The following is a 16741-nucleotide window of genomic DNA, read 5'->3' as shown; positions in this document are numbered from 1 at the left end:
TATTGTCAATGTTTGTTCCACAAATAAAAAGCATTGATGAGGTTTGATCTAATTTGTTTATAATAGCAAGTTTCTCTTTTTTTCTCATTCCTGTAACACACTTCTCTAGTAGTGGATGCTCCTAGACATTTCCAAAAATATGGCCTTCCTGAAAATAAACTCAATTGTGAATATTCAAACATTAAATGGGTTTCATTCATATATTTATTTCCAACTTTCCTCTAAAAAAGTTGTTGAGGCTTCTTAATGGTGGAACAGTAGATACATAATTTCACCATGTTTATCAGTACATATTAAATTGATCACAAGGTAGTAATCTTATTATACAACAACTACATCATTAAAGAGTTGGTTTACCTTCTCATGCATTAATCTTTAATGTGTGGCCAATAGGAATCCAGAGTTTATGAGCCATTTTTTTGGGTGCTTAGAAAGCTTAGTGTTGGTGGGTGTGCATTGTCTGAGTTAGATCTGCACACTGAATGGGGATCTAGTGTGAAGAAAAATGACATTAGTATTCATAAGCTCACATTCTAAAAATTATTAATTGAGGGTTAGGGAGTACACCTTCCAGTCACAATGTACTTATCATGACCTAATCTCTTAAATAGGCTTTTATTTTACTCACTTATAAAATCCATGGTCTACTGTGGTTCCCAATTAGCCAAAAAGTTCTTACATATTTACTAAAAATGATTTTCATTAGCTTCTTCTAATTCTATAAACTCATGGGAGCCTACCCCACCCTGAATGACTTCTTTCAATCTTTCTTCTCCTTTTAAGTACAGACACATTTTTCAACCTCTCTTCATTGCCACACTCCTTGATAACCTTAGCTATACTTGTCTTTATCACCAAACCAGTATTCAACTCTCCACAGCCTGGGTTCTACCAACATTGTCCTGACAATGCTCTGGCAGAGCCATACAAACACCCAGAATAAAGACTATTGCTGGCCTGCATTTTCCGCGAGCTTTCCAAAGTAATTGAAATTGAAGGAATGTATCACTGATATTGAAGTCAGAATGACCTGTGTTCAAATCTTGGATTCTCTAGTACTCTCTGGCCTGGGGGAAGCCGTTTAACTCTCTTTGAGTCTCAGGTTTCTCACCTGTAAAATGGGAAGAGTGTTCCAAACACTGAAGCATTATAAATTTTGAATAACACAATGTGCTAATGATTCTAGAACTATGCAGGACAATTCCTATAGGCCTTCTACTCCAGCAATGCTGTGTATATAATAGGAATTTATTGAGAGTAATACCATTGTCCTTATCTCCTTTTCTTACCCAGCTAAATTCCACAGTCAATCTCTATAGGTATATACTTCCAAATCCTTTTCTCCTTGCTTCATTGTTCTCACATGACAATACTACAATCCTGGATAAATACAGATCTCTGCCTTCTCCATGCCTCCACCTACACAGCTCAACAAGACTGAAGAAAAAAAAAAAGTATCATAAATGTGCACCAAGCTCAAACAGGCTCTTAGGGCAGTCTAGACTCTATACTATATATTTCATTACCATTATCCTCCCTCTTTGCAGGTGTCAAATCTCTAACACTTCCTCCTTTGTTTTCAATTTCAGCCAGCTACTTATTCACTAATTAGAAGTTATCAGAATTGAACTCCCACTAGCTCCCACCACCACATGTGCCTATCAGTGCCCATGCAGTCTGCCTTTCCTCCTGCTACCAGAATAGAGCAGTCGTCCATGCTCATTGTTAAAGCTGCCCACTGGTACATTAGACTCTGGCACCACAACTCTCTCTTTTTCTCTTTCATGCATCATCATTTTTACTGGATCTTTTTCATTAGCATGAAAATATGCCAGGTTTTTATCTACCATCTTATAAGACAAAATCTAACAAACGAAACTCTCTTTACTGGGCTTTTTTCTTACAGTGGTTGCCCTATCTCTTTTCTACTATAGCAGACACCTTGAAAACATTGTTTATACTTTATGTAACTTAATTCTTTTCATTTTCACTTGAACCTACTCTAATCAAGTTTTCACTGCCACAACTCCACCAAAACAGTTACTATCAGGGTCACAAATGATCTCCACATTGCTAAATGCAGTGATAAATTCTCAGTTCTCATCTTTCTTGTCTATTAGTAGACCTGACATGGTCCTATATGCTGTAATCAGGATTTAAAGTTTAGATATCGAAGATTTTAAACAGGAAAGTGGCAAATTTAGATCTATTTTAGAAAAATAATTTTAATAACAGTGAAACAATGAGTTGAATGAGACAAAGGACAAAAAGATGCTACTGCAAGGGACAGACAAGGATCTGAACTTGGCTGCAGTAACAGGATAAGAGAAAAGCTTTGAGAAAAATTCAAGTGCAAAATCAACAGGAATAGTGATTATTGATGATTAAACAAGCAAGACAGTCCCAGAACTAAAATTGTTTTGGGATGCAGGTGGGAAAAAAAAGATAATCAGCTTGTTCTAGGTATTTATTCAGTTAGAATTAGAGACGAAATTAGTGCCAGTTATATAGGCCTTAGTAAGCTATAGCTTAACACATTATATTATAAGTATTTATTAACCTGTTTCCTGTCCCATTGGTAATTAGGACAAGGATTGATTTTTCTCAATTTTATCTCACCTGTGCAAAATATATAACTAAGTATATAAAAAAAATGTTTGAGAACTGATAGTGTTCTCTGAGCTGTAGATAGGTCAAAAAAAACCATATATAGAAATATCAAAATAACTACCAAAAAATGACAATAATTTCATAAAGGCATTAGGTGTTTTGTTCAAATGTTTTGGGATGCAGGCATTAAAAAAAATTCTTTAATTAAAACAAAATGTAATTCTAATAAAAGGCTACATGTGAATATTGATCATAATTTCTTGTGTTCACGGACAGCAGTCACCATATGTGAGGATATGGAACTTAGGATATAAAATTCAGATCCTTGACAGAATAAGAATGGGAAATATACTTGCAATTTTTACAATAGTTAGTTTTTAATAAACTGTGTACATTTCAATCTATAATATAAACTTTGTTTTGAGTCGATAATATACCTCGAGTAAAATAAAAAACCTTTATTAAAAGACAGCCCATCACATTACATTTCTCAAAAAAAAAAAAAAACCCACAAAAAAAATGAAACAAAATACAAAACACAAAAGGCTAAAAATATTGTGATAATTCAATATATACTCAGTAAATAAATGTATGTGGGCAAACCCTCTATTAAAAGAAAATAGCAACTAAAATACCTCTGTGCCAGTGGAGGTCAAATCTGAAAACTCTTGAGTTTCAGTACTCTATCACATGTTAGCTTAAAAACTGTCAGGGAAAAGATAGGTTCTGGTAACTAGATATTTCGGGAATATTGAAATTATTCATGAAGAAACTGTACCCCTCTTTGAAGATGTTAAGAGATTTTTGGCAAGACATTGTGTTATTCAATGTGTTAATAGAATGCTCTCTTAAATTGTGATTTCTAAATTATCCTATTACACAAGTTCAATCACCACAGATTCCAAGAGTAGGAGGGACAGAGTAGGCATTTTGCAACATTTGGTTCTCATTCTCTTTAAAAAATACCAGTCTAGCCCATCTATTGTAATATTGGCTATAAATTACTTCCTATCACATTAAATCAAAAGGACTAAAACCCCTCAGTGTGTACAAAGACCAAATCATTTTCTCCATCTCTACCCCCTTTTTTAATCAAGTTTTTAAAAATAGTGTCATTGGCTTTATTCTGAGAAATAACTTTTGGTTCTTTTTGTAGGACCACTGTGAAATTGTAAATGTTTCACAGATATTTTTTATAATGTTGCCTGCCACAATTAAGGAATAATTTCCCCTAATATCTTTAAAAAAACAGGTATGATTATACACAGCCACTATCTCATCGTTAGTGTCAATAGTGGAAGAATAAAAATATAAGTCGTGTGAATATCTATTAGTGTTATGTTGTAATGAATTGGTTTTGAATTAGAAAGCAAACATTAAATCGAAAATTTTAAGTACTCCTCCTCATAAATAAACCAAGTGATTTGACATTTATTCATGTAGATTCTTTTCCTGTTATTTTAGTGTATTTGAATACACACTAGATGTATTTTGTTAATTCAATACGGAGCCTCAAAATTATACTTTTCCTGCAAATGTCAAGGAGAAATTGAGCCCCTCCTGTTTTTCTGAACAGCTAAGAGTATACATAATCCATAAATTTCAGCACATGAGCAGAGTAAAAGGGAAAAATCATATTGATGTAGAGTGAATATAAGTTTTGAATTTCAGGCATTAATGATTTAAGCCTTTGTGCTTGTTTGAAAAAATTAAATCCTTTAAAAGAAGGTCATAATTATTGAATAGGCCCCTAGCGATGCTTGTATCACATCTGGCAATAATGAAGACAAATTAACAATAAGATTTGAAAATCTGGCAATATGATAAAGGCAAGCATATGAAATCACTTCTCTCACTTAGTCACTGGTGGTCCAAGGAAGAATTGACTTCCTGTCTTGGACTCTGGTGTCTAAATTAAAGGAGGAAAATCTTATTGCAATCTGGGTTCCAGGCTTCTGGCTCAGAAATAACAAAGCTCTAAACTCACTAAGCAGGAAAACTTTACCCCACTAGATCCTCTAAGAATCCACTTTTCTAATATCTGCTTTTAATTTAGTTCAAAGAACTGACAATGACATAAGTTTGCACCTTCAATAGGTTAGTGGATTGTAAAGCGTAATGTGCTCTATTAACCCCTTCCATACCAATTTATCTTCAGAAAGAGTTCTTTAAACTACAGATGTGAATAGAACTTACTAAAAAAAAAATCAACTAAATGATTAAACTTAGTTTGTTTAAATTAGTTCAAACCATCACTTAATTTTGAAAATGACTATATTCATTTTTTTTTTACATATACATGCTAGGCATGTAATAACCTTTTCACCTTACTGTTTAAAACAAATATTTTAAATAATTTTATGTGTTTAAGTAACAGATTTGATAGTTTTTAACAAGTAGAGATGATGACCGAATTAGAAAAATATTTCATTCTTAAAAAAATGTTGTAGAATAGCTTAGAAGTACTTTTTCTATAAGAAATGCTCATTCAGCAGAAAATCAGTAAGACCAGCAAAGAATTATACCAGCATCTGATTATAACCTAAAATAGTGGATAAAAACCCACCTCTCCTATAGTTGTTTTAACTACAGATATGTGGAATAAACTACTCTTGTTACAATTAAAGGGATGGTGAACATGAAACTTTGGAAAAGCAGAAGATATTAGATTACATAAAGCATTATTATAATGAAGGAAATGTGGCTTGACTAGTGACTTAAGTAATGGTGACTGTACCACATATTACACCAGACTATAATAAATCTTTTGTTTGTAGAGTTAGCAATGTTTATTGAATCCCTGTAACTCTTTCTCGTTTTCCATGTGTTTTCACATACACGAATCTGATTTGAGTCTGAATTACAACAACCTTAGTAATTAGGCAGAATGGTCATTTTTTACTCCTATTTTTATGTGCGGTGCATAATTTTTTAAATCAATTTGAGACATGATAATATGAAATAATTAAGCCTAAAATGTGTTAAAAACAATAAAAATGTTTTGATGGAGTGTGGGTCAAAATTACACATTTTATTAAATGTAATGTGCAAAATAAAATGAAATGACCTCTACTCAAAAAAAGGACACGACAACTATTATTTAAAATGCTTTAGTATTTATTTTCAATAAAAAGAAATCTGGCATTATAAAAATACATAAAATAGTCATGAATTTATACCATTAATTTACATAAGATTTTTTTTTTTTGCATAAAACAAAGTTATAAAATAGTTTAAAAAGGAATTCTTATATGAAAGTTACTCCCGGTATAAAATTTTTATAACTTTTTGTAATTTTGGTCCATCTGTATAAATAAGTCATTTTACTCTTTTAAAATTCTAATCCCATTTAAAAACATAGGATTCTCTCTTTTAAATAAAAGCCCACTTGAGGTAGTATGTTAGTGCTCTTTGGTCCCAGTATAGTCTATGTGTCCAAGTCATAAGACTGAAAATTTGGAGTCCTGTGGTTTTCTAATGTCTGTTTATAGGTATATGTGTGATTTTCTTGCTGAAAATCTGTCCTTTCTTTTCCATCTTCCTCTGACTCAGAGTCTAGGTCTGAGGAAGAATGAGTCTTCAAGTGAAAGGCTCTTGGCTGACAATCTGATGGCTGTCCAAAGCTTGAAAAGGCATCCAGGTGAGGTCTCCTCAGAGGCTTTCCAAATGTTCCTGAAAGAAACAAACCCCTTGAGCAAATGGGTCCTTTTGCTAGTATGTATGTACGTCAACAAAAAGCATTCCAAATGGAGCACCTTACCCCATGAACAAAAAGAAGCATTTTCTACAAGTCCACATAATGGTACTGGGACACACACACACACACACACACACACACACCCACCCACCTACCCACCTACCTGTGTTATGGACAGAGACTTACAGAATGGCTCTGAGGATATTTACACCCCTTCTCATGTGTATCTTCTAAATACACGCACCCATTCTTTATTGCTTCTCATGACCTCTAGTAATATTAATCATTGAGAAGTGAAGTTCCTCAATATAAGTTCTCCCAAAACCTAGCTTTAGGACTTGAGAGCACACAATTTCTATGAAGGGCATTTAGACAGTACCTTATAAAAATAAACTGTGCCTGAATAAAGAAAGTTCCTTTTAAAATAATCCTTCTGTCATGCCCTTTCCTTTTTAGTAGCAAAATATTATTCAATTGACTCAAATTCTTGCAGTTGTATTAAAGATATTATTTTCACTTTTTCAAAAAGGAATATGAATAATTATACTGTTACAAAACATAAAATTTCTTAGTAGCTGGGTAAAACATTTTAAAATTCAATTTTTTAAAAAGCAAGACAAGTTGTGGTTTATTTTCCCACATCTCCATTCAGTGAAAAGATGATCTCAGTTCTTCCACCCCATTGATCCCATGCACCAGACTAAAAAATCTGCAAATGAATCTTGGTGCCAGCCACTGTCCACCACCACCAACATAGGCTTTGTGGTTCCGAAGTCTCCCCTGTCAGAGGTAGCCAGCTTGGCTGGCAAGAAGTTGTTGCCAGGTAGGAGGCCGTCCATCCTTTGACTGTGGGTTCAGTTTTAAGCCACCAGACATCCCAAACCACAATCATGCAGTGCACACATCTCCACCCCAAAGGCTGTTGTGGCCCAAAACCACTTTTTCCACGTGGCTAGCAAACTGAATTGCTAAGTCACTCCCAAAACTTGTGTTCTAGATGATGCCACACACAGTGTTACCCAGAAAGCTCCTTAGGCTTAGTTGTGGATTAAACACATAATCAAATGAAATCCTCTGTGCCTGACTTTGCTTTTAGAAACATGTATATTAACAAACAGAATGTCATAACAGCATCATTAAAAAACAAAAAAAACATTGTTCGCCATTTGGGCATTCAAATCTCTCATTGCTCTCTGATATATAGCATGAAATATAGGTCCTGAGTATCTTATAATTTAATAAACTTACCCATGAACGAATTACTTGAAGTAACTGATGCTGGCTCTGAACTTGGAGCAAAATCTAACGAGGACTTGTTGAGACGTGCATTTTTCATTCCGGGTCCTTCATACTGAGAGTGAGTAGAGTTGATGAACTTTCTCACATGTGATGGCCATCCAGTGTCACTGACACTCTGTTCACACGATTCTTCTGACGGATGAGGACATGGGTAGCACTCCTTTCTCTTTATGTAACTGGGCTCACAGTGGTCCATTAAAGCTGTTCTTGGGTCAGGACCACCACCTTTTTAATTTTGAGACAATGTCAGAAGGAGGTAGAATTAGCACTTTCAGAAGTCTCTGAGGAAACAGAACTCAGTAAGACAACCACATACCTGTGTGATAGGCTTCAAAAGGATCTGAGCCATATATATTCCCCTTCAAATATACAGAGCCTGATGGTCCCAAAAAAGGACAAAGGAACGGATCTGTGGCAGCTTCCACATCGGCTTCACTGCTGTTGTCAATATGGCATGTCCCTTTAAAATAGATATCTCAGTCACTGAACCAAGTTTATTCAAGGGCCATTCAACGTTCTCTCCAGTTTTGGCATTTTCCATATTTATAGATAGAAACTTTGCATAGAGTATTGTATAAAGGAAAAAAGTTACAGAAATATAAGGTTTTTAAAAAATTTATTGAAGCCCATGAATTAGCAATTGAGTAAACTTGTGACTAAATCTTACTAAAAGAGGACCTAATTAAGCACTGTACTAGATGTGTTAACCTGGTGGTTGGCCCCACCTTGTTTCCAGGAGAAATTGATCTGTGTATAGATACTGCAGCTAGAGCAGCTATGGCCAGAATCGAATGATGTCATGAGCACTGCCTGCTTCCTCTACAAAGTCACAGATGACCAGGACCATAGATTAGCACTTAAACAACAATCTCTTAATGTCCAGGTCAAAGACGGGATCAACAAAAAAGAAAAAAAAAATTCATATCATGAGTATCTGAGCTAAACAACCCAGATATGACATGACGGTTAGTAGTAGACACGGCTTTTGAAGGACAAGAGCTACGATGAGGATTAGAGATGCCATGACGAGTCATGTGCCTGGGAAGCAGGAACTGGTCAGAGGGTTAATGGTGGTCTCAGAGGGAAGCAAACGTGTAGAACGTGGTTCAGTAATGCTGGTGGATTCTAGAGCTGCTCTGAGAGCAGACCACCCTCTGCCCAGCATTCAAGCGATGTGATACTATTACTCCAGTTCTGTTCCTTTAGACTTTTGTAAACATCTTTTTAGTAGAGACTGCTACATTTGAATGAGCTTGGGCCTCTGTTCTTTACAACCAAATGAGTCTAACCAGAACATCCACTTTTATGGTCAAATCTTCTGGTCCATTTCTATATTCTCTATCACTGCCTTGCCAAGCACTTTGTAATTATTGAATTTTTTGTCTCACCACTGACTAAACTGTGACACTAAAAACAAACATTCTTCCCTTCCAACTACTGAGTCCACCACAGAGTAGATACTCAATAAATGCTTGTGGGAAAAGATGATACAGTGTTTGAAAACAGGCTCAACAGCTTCTGCTTGTTGAACCTTTAAGATGTGCCTAAGCACCATTATAATTTTATTTAATTCGCACGACAACCTAATAGAGAAGTCCTATAATTTGCCCAGGGATACATAGGGAATGTCAAAATGGGTCCTGAACCAAGCCTGTGCTCTTATTTATGCTGTCTCCATTATTCTTCTTAAAACCACACAGTTCTTAAAGCGAGAGCTAGAATGAGATTTCTCTAATAATTTTTAAACACTGACTTTTAAGATCATACATGAAACCAGTCTATGTCACTTAAATAAGGGGAATATTCAGAGCCAAAGAATATTTACAGGTAAAGGAAATACTACACTGCATGGAGGAATTAAATTTTACTTAACCTATTGTCAGAAACAAAGACTTTTCTAGTATTTGAGAGAACGTATTTAACTTTAGTTTTCTTAGTGATCTTAGGCCTTCCTTGGTCCTAAGACCCATTTCTGGTGAAATTTAATATTATATTTGATCCTTCCATCTGATTATTTCAGAACAACTACAGCTCATGTTCATTTTAAACACTTACCATTACTGTCATGTTGCGGTAAGAAAAATCCGCCCCCTGAAGAAGTGATGAACTGGTGGTGGCTTCCACTTTCTGAGGAGACATACCCATCCTGTCTGTCAGCTAATGTCCCCTGAGATGACAAATAACTAGGGATGTCTGCCGGCAAGTTGGTCTCATCTATAATCAAAGAACAGCATTCTATTAACCAAGAATGATCATAAGTGCCCCCACGGACTTCTCTGATGAACAACATATATTGTTTTGGTATCTGTACAAAACAAATAAATCTGACTGTGCAGTACTCAGGTAAGGCGAATTAGGGCTCTGCTGCTCTGGGAAATATGAACTGATTTTCGACTTTATCACTTAGTGGATGCCCCCTCCCAAATTTCAAAAACAACAAATGTTTAAAAAGATAAAAGTTTAAGAATTTTCCTGGGATGGTATCTAAGCTCTTGAATCTAGCTTGATTTCTACCATATTCCTGACTTAATATTAGTCATTGATACAGGAGTTTGCACATACCGGCCAAGTCTTAGTCCCTCTCTAATAACTGATATCATGCCTAGATGACTGCATACATATATGCACACACAAGACAACCTTATAACTGAAGGGCTGTTTCTGGTTTCCCATTACCATCCTGTGAAGGAGTTAGGCTGTTTATGATTTCCACTGTTTCTCGCAGCCAACAGGATATTCGGATGAGGTTTTAACACAAAGTACTATTCTTTAAACAGCAGCTTTATTTTAGGCCGGGGCGTTATTTTTAGCTAACCATATTCCTGCAGCTTGAAACAAATGAGTCACCCTTCTGACATGGCCTCATACTGCAAGACACACATTCTAGAAGAAAATTACCGCAAGATCACAAACATGCATGACTGCTGCACCCCGTGCCAAGCTTCTGTTTACACACCTGTGTTGGTAATGCTGCAATCTTCATTCCTCCGCCTTGTGTGGTATATGATGACCACCCACACAAGCGACGTGCCTACCACACAGCAAACCACCGCTATGATCACGACGCCTACAGTGGCCCACCCGTCATCATCTAACGATGAGGCGGTTATCTGAGGAGAGTCGCAGGTTGGAGTGGGGATCACACTGAGACGCACGTGGCCTCTCTCAGTGCCGAGGGTATTAGACATTTCACATGTGTATTTCCCAGCATCACTGACATCCGAGTCCACGATGATCAGTAGCTGATTGCCTGCTGCAAAAAAGTGTCTTTCAGTGACCACCAAAGGGCTGTCATCCTTGGTCCAGTTCAACTTGGGAGGAGGGCTGCCTCCAGCGATGCACTGTAGGACGGCTGTTTCTCCCTTGGTTACGGTTCGGTCTAACAGTGGCCGCAAAAATGATGGCGTTTCTGAAATGACAAGTTATGTTTTTTATCTCTTAAATGAAATTGCTTAAGACCTAGTACTTGAATGTATTTTCCCACAATTCAATACACATGCTTCTCTAAGAGTCTAAACATATACAACATTTGGGATTTCATTTCATTATTTGGCCATCATTTACGTATAACACTAGTTAAGGATAATATTTACTATTTTTTTTACCTCATTATTGGTAAGATTGGAGAATGATGGAAGAGGGGCAAAGCTAAACATTTTAGATACTTTTCAACACTTCAGAAACAGAAAGTATGTAAAAACAATTTCAAGCACAAGAGTTTCTTGATGCATAAAAAAAATAAGAATGTTTAAATTTTTAAAGAGAAATTAGTGCTGGGAGTCCAGGCCTACATCAAAGTTCTGAAAATAATTTACTTGTATTATCTGGTGTTAACAGGTTACTCTAAATCTTGTAAAGATACACATGAGTAACATGTTCACATTTTTAAAAGGCACTTGTTTAGGCAAAAAATAAAAAAAAAAACAACCCTCTGATTTCCAGAATGTTATGGTATGCCGAGAAAAGAGAATAGATCCTTCCTGATGTGTTCATGTATTATTTTCTCACATATCATTTATAGTGTTAAGGTATTGGTGGAGACTGCCCGAGAGGGAGAGTAGAGGGTGATCCCTGCAAAAATGAGAAAGCACTTCCCCTGTCTTAAGAACAGAGGGAGCAGATTCATCTCACTGGCCACAGACTTAAAGATGTAACGCGCTAGACTTCAAAGCTTCTGAGAAGCCGTTTGTTCTCTCCAGGAAAGGGCGGTGTCCTACGGATCATCTCTCAGCTTCAAAACTTCTGACATTAAGGCCTTTGGGGGAGCTAGTATCTTTCAGAATAATTTATATCACAGAATCTAAAAATCCCCACTTACCCAGGACAGTCAGAGTCGCATTTGCAGAAATGCTTCCTGCACTGTTTTGAGCTGTGCAGCTATATACCCCGATGTCCTCTATCTTCACGTCCACGATAAAGAACACATCATCCTCAGGCATAACATGCATACGTCTCTCTCTTGCGGCAGGGAAGTCCGTGCCCCCATCTTTCTGCCAGGCTATCTGTGGGGCTGGGTGTCCCAGGGCAGCACACTCCAAGCGCGCCATGGCCCCAGCACGAACGGTAAGGTCCATCGGGGTCTTGGTGAAAGAAGGAAGCACTGAAATCAGAAAATCAACATGAGTATCAGCGCTACAGAATTTTAGAGGTTCATTTTCCTTCTTGTTTTCTTTTTCATTGACACTTACAAATGTCCCTAATATCAGTAAGGCAGGGTTATTTCCAATTGTGAGACAAGGAATCTAAATTTGAGATGGAAAGATTAAGTGACACTTTCAAGGTTTACATGGGTATAGAAATGGAGTCAGAATAACACACGAGTCACCTGATCTTCTATCAGACTAAAGGTCTGATATTTTGCAGTTACAATTTAGGTTACTCAATAATTATCTGTGAGATCTTGGGCAATCAATTAATCTCTTTGTACTCTGACCTTTCCATATATATTTTTTTAAGTCCCTCTTGGCTCTTTTATGATTTTAGATATGGGTTTTGTCCTATAATTTAAACTCAAGACTGTTCTATGTATCAGGCCTCAGCAATCATTTGTTGAATGCATTACTGAATCATATACAAAATCTTCTACCATGGAAGATGTAATTAAATTAAGTGGCAAGGATCCTACTGTAAAACTGCATACCTGCCACACAAAGCAAAGGATAATATACTTTTATTAAGAGCAATTAACACTGCATTTCTGGAGCACTTACCGTATTCCAGGCATTCTAAATCCTTTACACAAATTGTTTTAAGGATTGCCATACCTCTATAGTGTCAGTATAATTATCTCTAACTGACGGATGTAGAAATGGAGGCACACAGAGGTTAAGCTGTTTGCTCAGAGTCACATGACTGTAGGCAGAAGTGCAAGATTCAAACTCAGATCTGAGTTAAAGGTGGTGTGCTTTAACACTGTACTTCATGGCCTCCCACATCAAATTAGGACTTTGTGAACCCCAAAAAGAGCAAAGAGTATCTCATTCATCTCTTGAGTTGTTCACCATGTTACATATGGGGTCTTCACAATAATTGCTTGCCTCAATACAAATAGTCAAGAATCTTAATTTTATGGAGAGACAGGGAAAGAAAGGATTAGGTGGATAACTATGGGAGCAGAGGACAGGAGTAAGAATAAGAGAAAGGAAGCCAGGTACCTTCTGTTTCTAAAAGGTATCTTTAAATGCAAAAGGAAAAGTCAGATCACATACTATTAACTGTTAGCTTGGCTTTGACAGAGTAGGATGAACCAAAGTGATTGGAGATGACACACTGATATTTTCCTTCGCTGGTAAATTCCACATTGCGTAGCCGAAGAATGGTGGTGTACTCCATCACTTCACCACCTTGGGCCCGGAGGTGTGCATAATTTTCCATTTCAGCATCATGCAGTAGTTCATTGTCTTTTTTCCAAGCAAACGTCATTGGGGAATCACTGCTGCTAGCAGCCGAGCAGATAAAGCTCAAATTGGAACCTTTTATTGCTGATTGTGTTTCTGGCTGAACCGTGATCTGGGGTTTAGGAAAATCATCTGTTCAAAATAGAGAGGAGGAAACGAAACAATTTTAAGGCCTGAGAGTCCAAATGCTACTCAAATTTGAACAGCAAGAAACTCAAAACAAACAGTGGCTTAGGTTTTATCCTTTGTGTATGTTTCACAGATGGACTAGCAGCCCCAGTGTTGAAATGATAGCCTGGGAGAGTGTTTATAAAGGAATTCATTCACTTGAAATAGAGACTGTGACCTATTTATCAATGATTAACTGAGAGGAGACTGTTCTTTTGGGATACAGCTTATCCCAGACCACTTGTGCTTTTTAAAATAAATACAAGAAAAAACTTAGTTAAACTTCCGGGCTCATGAACCATCTTTAAATGCTACTATTAGGAACTGCGATTTCTCCCATGTTCTTCACATATAAGGAGCAGCAAAATTAAAAAATCAAACATCAGTAATGATTATCAATATCACTAAAGAAAGCAATTAACATCCCATTTACCAAAAACAGAATCTATATTAAGAGCAGTAATTTGTATGTAGAGAAGAAAAAAATAATGCCGTAGTGAGGGGAAAAGCACCTCCAAAATGCATGGAGAGAGCCTGGCTGCAGCCTGGAGCTTAGAGTGGACAATCAATCAGGCTGCTGTGCTACACTGTCAGAGCTACATTATAATTAGAGCTAAGCAACTCTTTCATTCCCAACATTTATTTTTAGTTCTCTGTTACTTTTTGGAAAAGTTACCGTTTTGAACTTCAGTTTCTCAGAGATGGTCTAAACCCAGAAGGAAACATCTCAGATCTACCAAAATGTGTTATTTGGGTGCTCTGAAAAATACTGTGAGAGAGACAGAGATAGAGATAGAGATAAGAGAGTGGGGAAGGAAGGGGAGAGAGGGCATGCATGCATATGTGTGTGTGCATGTGTGTGTGACAGAGAGAATGAATGGCGTGTGGGGATGATACTGATAACTCCAATGCTAATTTCCAATGCCATGCCTGCATGTTGTAATCAAGACAGTTTCTTCTTTTGCATGACTATTGTAAAATTCTCATGTGGTAAATCAATGTTCAGATTCACAATTGAGGGAATGAAATATTATGTATACTGTACATATGTCTCAAAGTAATAAAGAATTCATATTTTGGGACTAGAGAACTGAAATAAGGACCATGGGAAAGAAATAGCTCAGGCCCTTATAGATGAATGCCAAAAACTGATTTAGATCCAAAAGCTACAACAGACATTTTATTTCCAGAAACTGTTGGCACTGTTTAATGCTACAACTTAAAAATTATATTTTTTTCTTATATGTAAAAAACGATTGTAGGCAAAACAGTTTAAATAAAATTTTAAAGGCCAGTGTAAAGTTAGGTTCTGTTATATCTTAACGCACATTTTGATTTCATATCCTATACGTGTATTTATTTTTACAAAGGTCTCCATGGCAGTAAAGAGTAAACAGTAGTGTAGTAGATAGCAAACTGTACCAGGGAAATGAAAACTTAGGTTTTTGATCCAGATCTGCTAACTAGTTATGTGAAGCTGGGATAAACATATTTCTAATGCTGAGATGCGTAGATGCGAAAACAAGAGACCTTGAATTTATTTATAATACATTCGAACTTTCTATTACTTGTAATGTTTTACCCACCAACGATACAAATTTCAGCAGCCTATAAATCACTAGCTAATAATTTTCTCTTTCTACTCCACATAAATAACATTTGCATAGGGTCTCTTCACTGAGCTCTCGGGAGCCTCTCAATAAACCCAGGAACTGCGAAGAGCAGACGACACAGTTCCTATTTCTTAGATGCAGAGACTGAGACTCAGGGAATTTAAGTAGAAGGGCTGGGATTATATTCTTTAGTTCTCCCAAAATTCAATGTCATTCTCTTTCCACCAAACCACCCTAATGCCAAAATAAAGATGACAAAATTTTAGAAAACTCTCTTTCTCATCTATAAAATTAAAATAATAAGCAAACTATAAATCCATTTTCATCTATCTCGGCAGAAATAACAGCTTTTATTAAGAGAGCACATCAAAACTACTATTTGGACAAATGGGAGAAAAAAAGAATGAATAAAGGGCAAGGGCAATATACTCACCACACACAAAGCCATCTGGGCTAACAGCAAAAATACTTCTTCCTTTTAGCAGCTGAGGATGGGCACAACTGGCATTTACAAAGCTCTGAAAGTTGTTTTCTGCCACCCACTGTGGGAGCCATTTTAGTTGGCAATCGCACAAAAGGCTTGATGTATTTAAATGCCTGAGGAGAGTAATTACATTCAATTTGTTTTGTATGAAATGCAGATTTCTACAAGTAAACTAAACTCAAGCAAATATTAACAAAACAATGAATGTGGAAATCAAATACACACAGCCCATGTAATAAATATCTTACAGTTCATCTCAAAATGCAAGAAATGTAACTAACATGATTTTTTGTTGTTGTTCTTGCTTACCTACTGAGATAGTAGTGCTGATATATCAAATATATCTTACTGCTGAAAACTTGTTACTATGATTAGGCACCGTACTGTATTAGATCCCACAAATTTAAATTGTGAATTAATCATATAAAGAAAAAGAAATTCTTCAATAAAAAGAACAAATTTTCCTTTCATTGCTTTTTGCTTTCCTTTTGCTTTCTGGTATAAAATTTAAGTAATATTTAAAAGTCTAAGAAGGAAAAGAAAAGCTTACAATTGTTGAAGTTTCTTCATTTGTGAAAATGCATTGCCTTGTAATGACATGATTGCGTTGTCACTCAGGTCTCTGAAAACAAATACATTAGAGCGAGCTTTGGTCACTTCGTGCCTTCAGGCAAAGTTTGGGCCCACAGTGCCCACTCCACCAAATACCCTATGTACAGAAAGGTATAAATGGGGCAACCCTGAATGAACCTATCAGGAAGCCTGAACTAAAGAAAAAGGATATTTATATGAGAGGCTAGTTGTGTTATTGTGAAATTCACTTTACATCACCATGTACAGGTAGACTCATAAGGGCCTAAGCTGCTTTATTTTACTGAATTTCTCATTGTTTAAGTTAACCATTATTAACTTTAAATACACAAATAAAATATCTCACAATTATGCTTTTAAAAAACCATCATGTAGAGAATAC

General features: G+C 36.3%; 1 protein-coding gene across 2 annotated transcripts in view; it reads right to left on the bottom strand.

The window, feature by feature from the left end:
• Positions 1–5626: 5626 nt before the first annotated feature.
• LRIG3 (leucine rich repeats and immunoglobulin like domains 3) overlaps positions 5627–16741 on the bottom strand; it is a 45198-nt gene continuing 34083 nt past the window's right edge. For both annotated transcript variants that reach the window (XM_016165311.2, XM_016165312.2), the window contains exons 11-19: positions 16319–16390; positions 15718–15881; positions 13315–13635; positions 11925–12206; positions 10563–11015; positions 9662–9820; positions 7923–8066; positions 7556–7831; positions 5627–6282 (exon numbers count right to left, since the gene is read on the bottom strand). In XM_016165311.2, coding sequence (XP_016020797.2) covers positions 6038–6282; positions 7556–7831; positions 7923–8066; positions 9662–9820; positions 10563–11015; positions 11925–12206; positions 13315–13635; positions 15718–15881; positions 16319–16390 — 2116 coding nt within the window. In that variant the 3' untranslated portion in view covers positions 5627–6037. The remainder of the gene's footprint in view (positions 6283–7555; positions 7832–7922; positions 8067–9661; positions 9821–10562; positions 11016–11924; positions 12207–13314; positions 13636–15717; positions 15882–16318; positions 16391–16741) is intronic.

This window comes from Rousettus aegyptiacus, unplaced genomic scaffold (assembly GCF_014176215.1).
Source record: "Rousettus aegyptiacus isolate mRouAeg1 unplaced genomic scaffold, mRouAeg1.p scaffold_m13_p_2, whole genome shotgun sequence".
NCBI lineage: Eukaryota > Metazoa > Chordata > Mammalia > Chiroptera > Pteropodidae > Rousettus > Rousettus aegyptiacus.
This window is presented reverse-complemented; position numbering and strand designations above follow the sequence as displayed.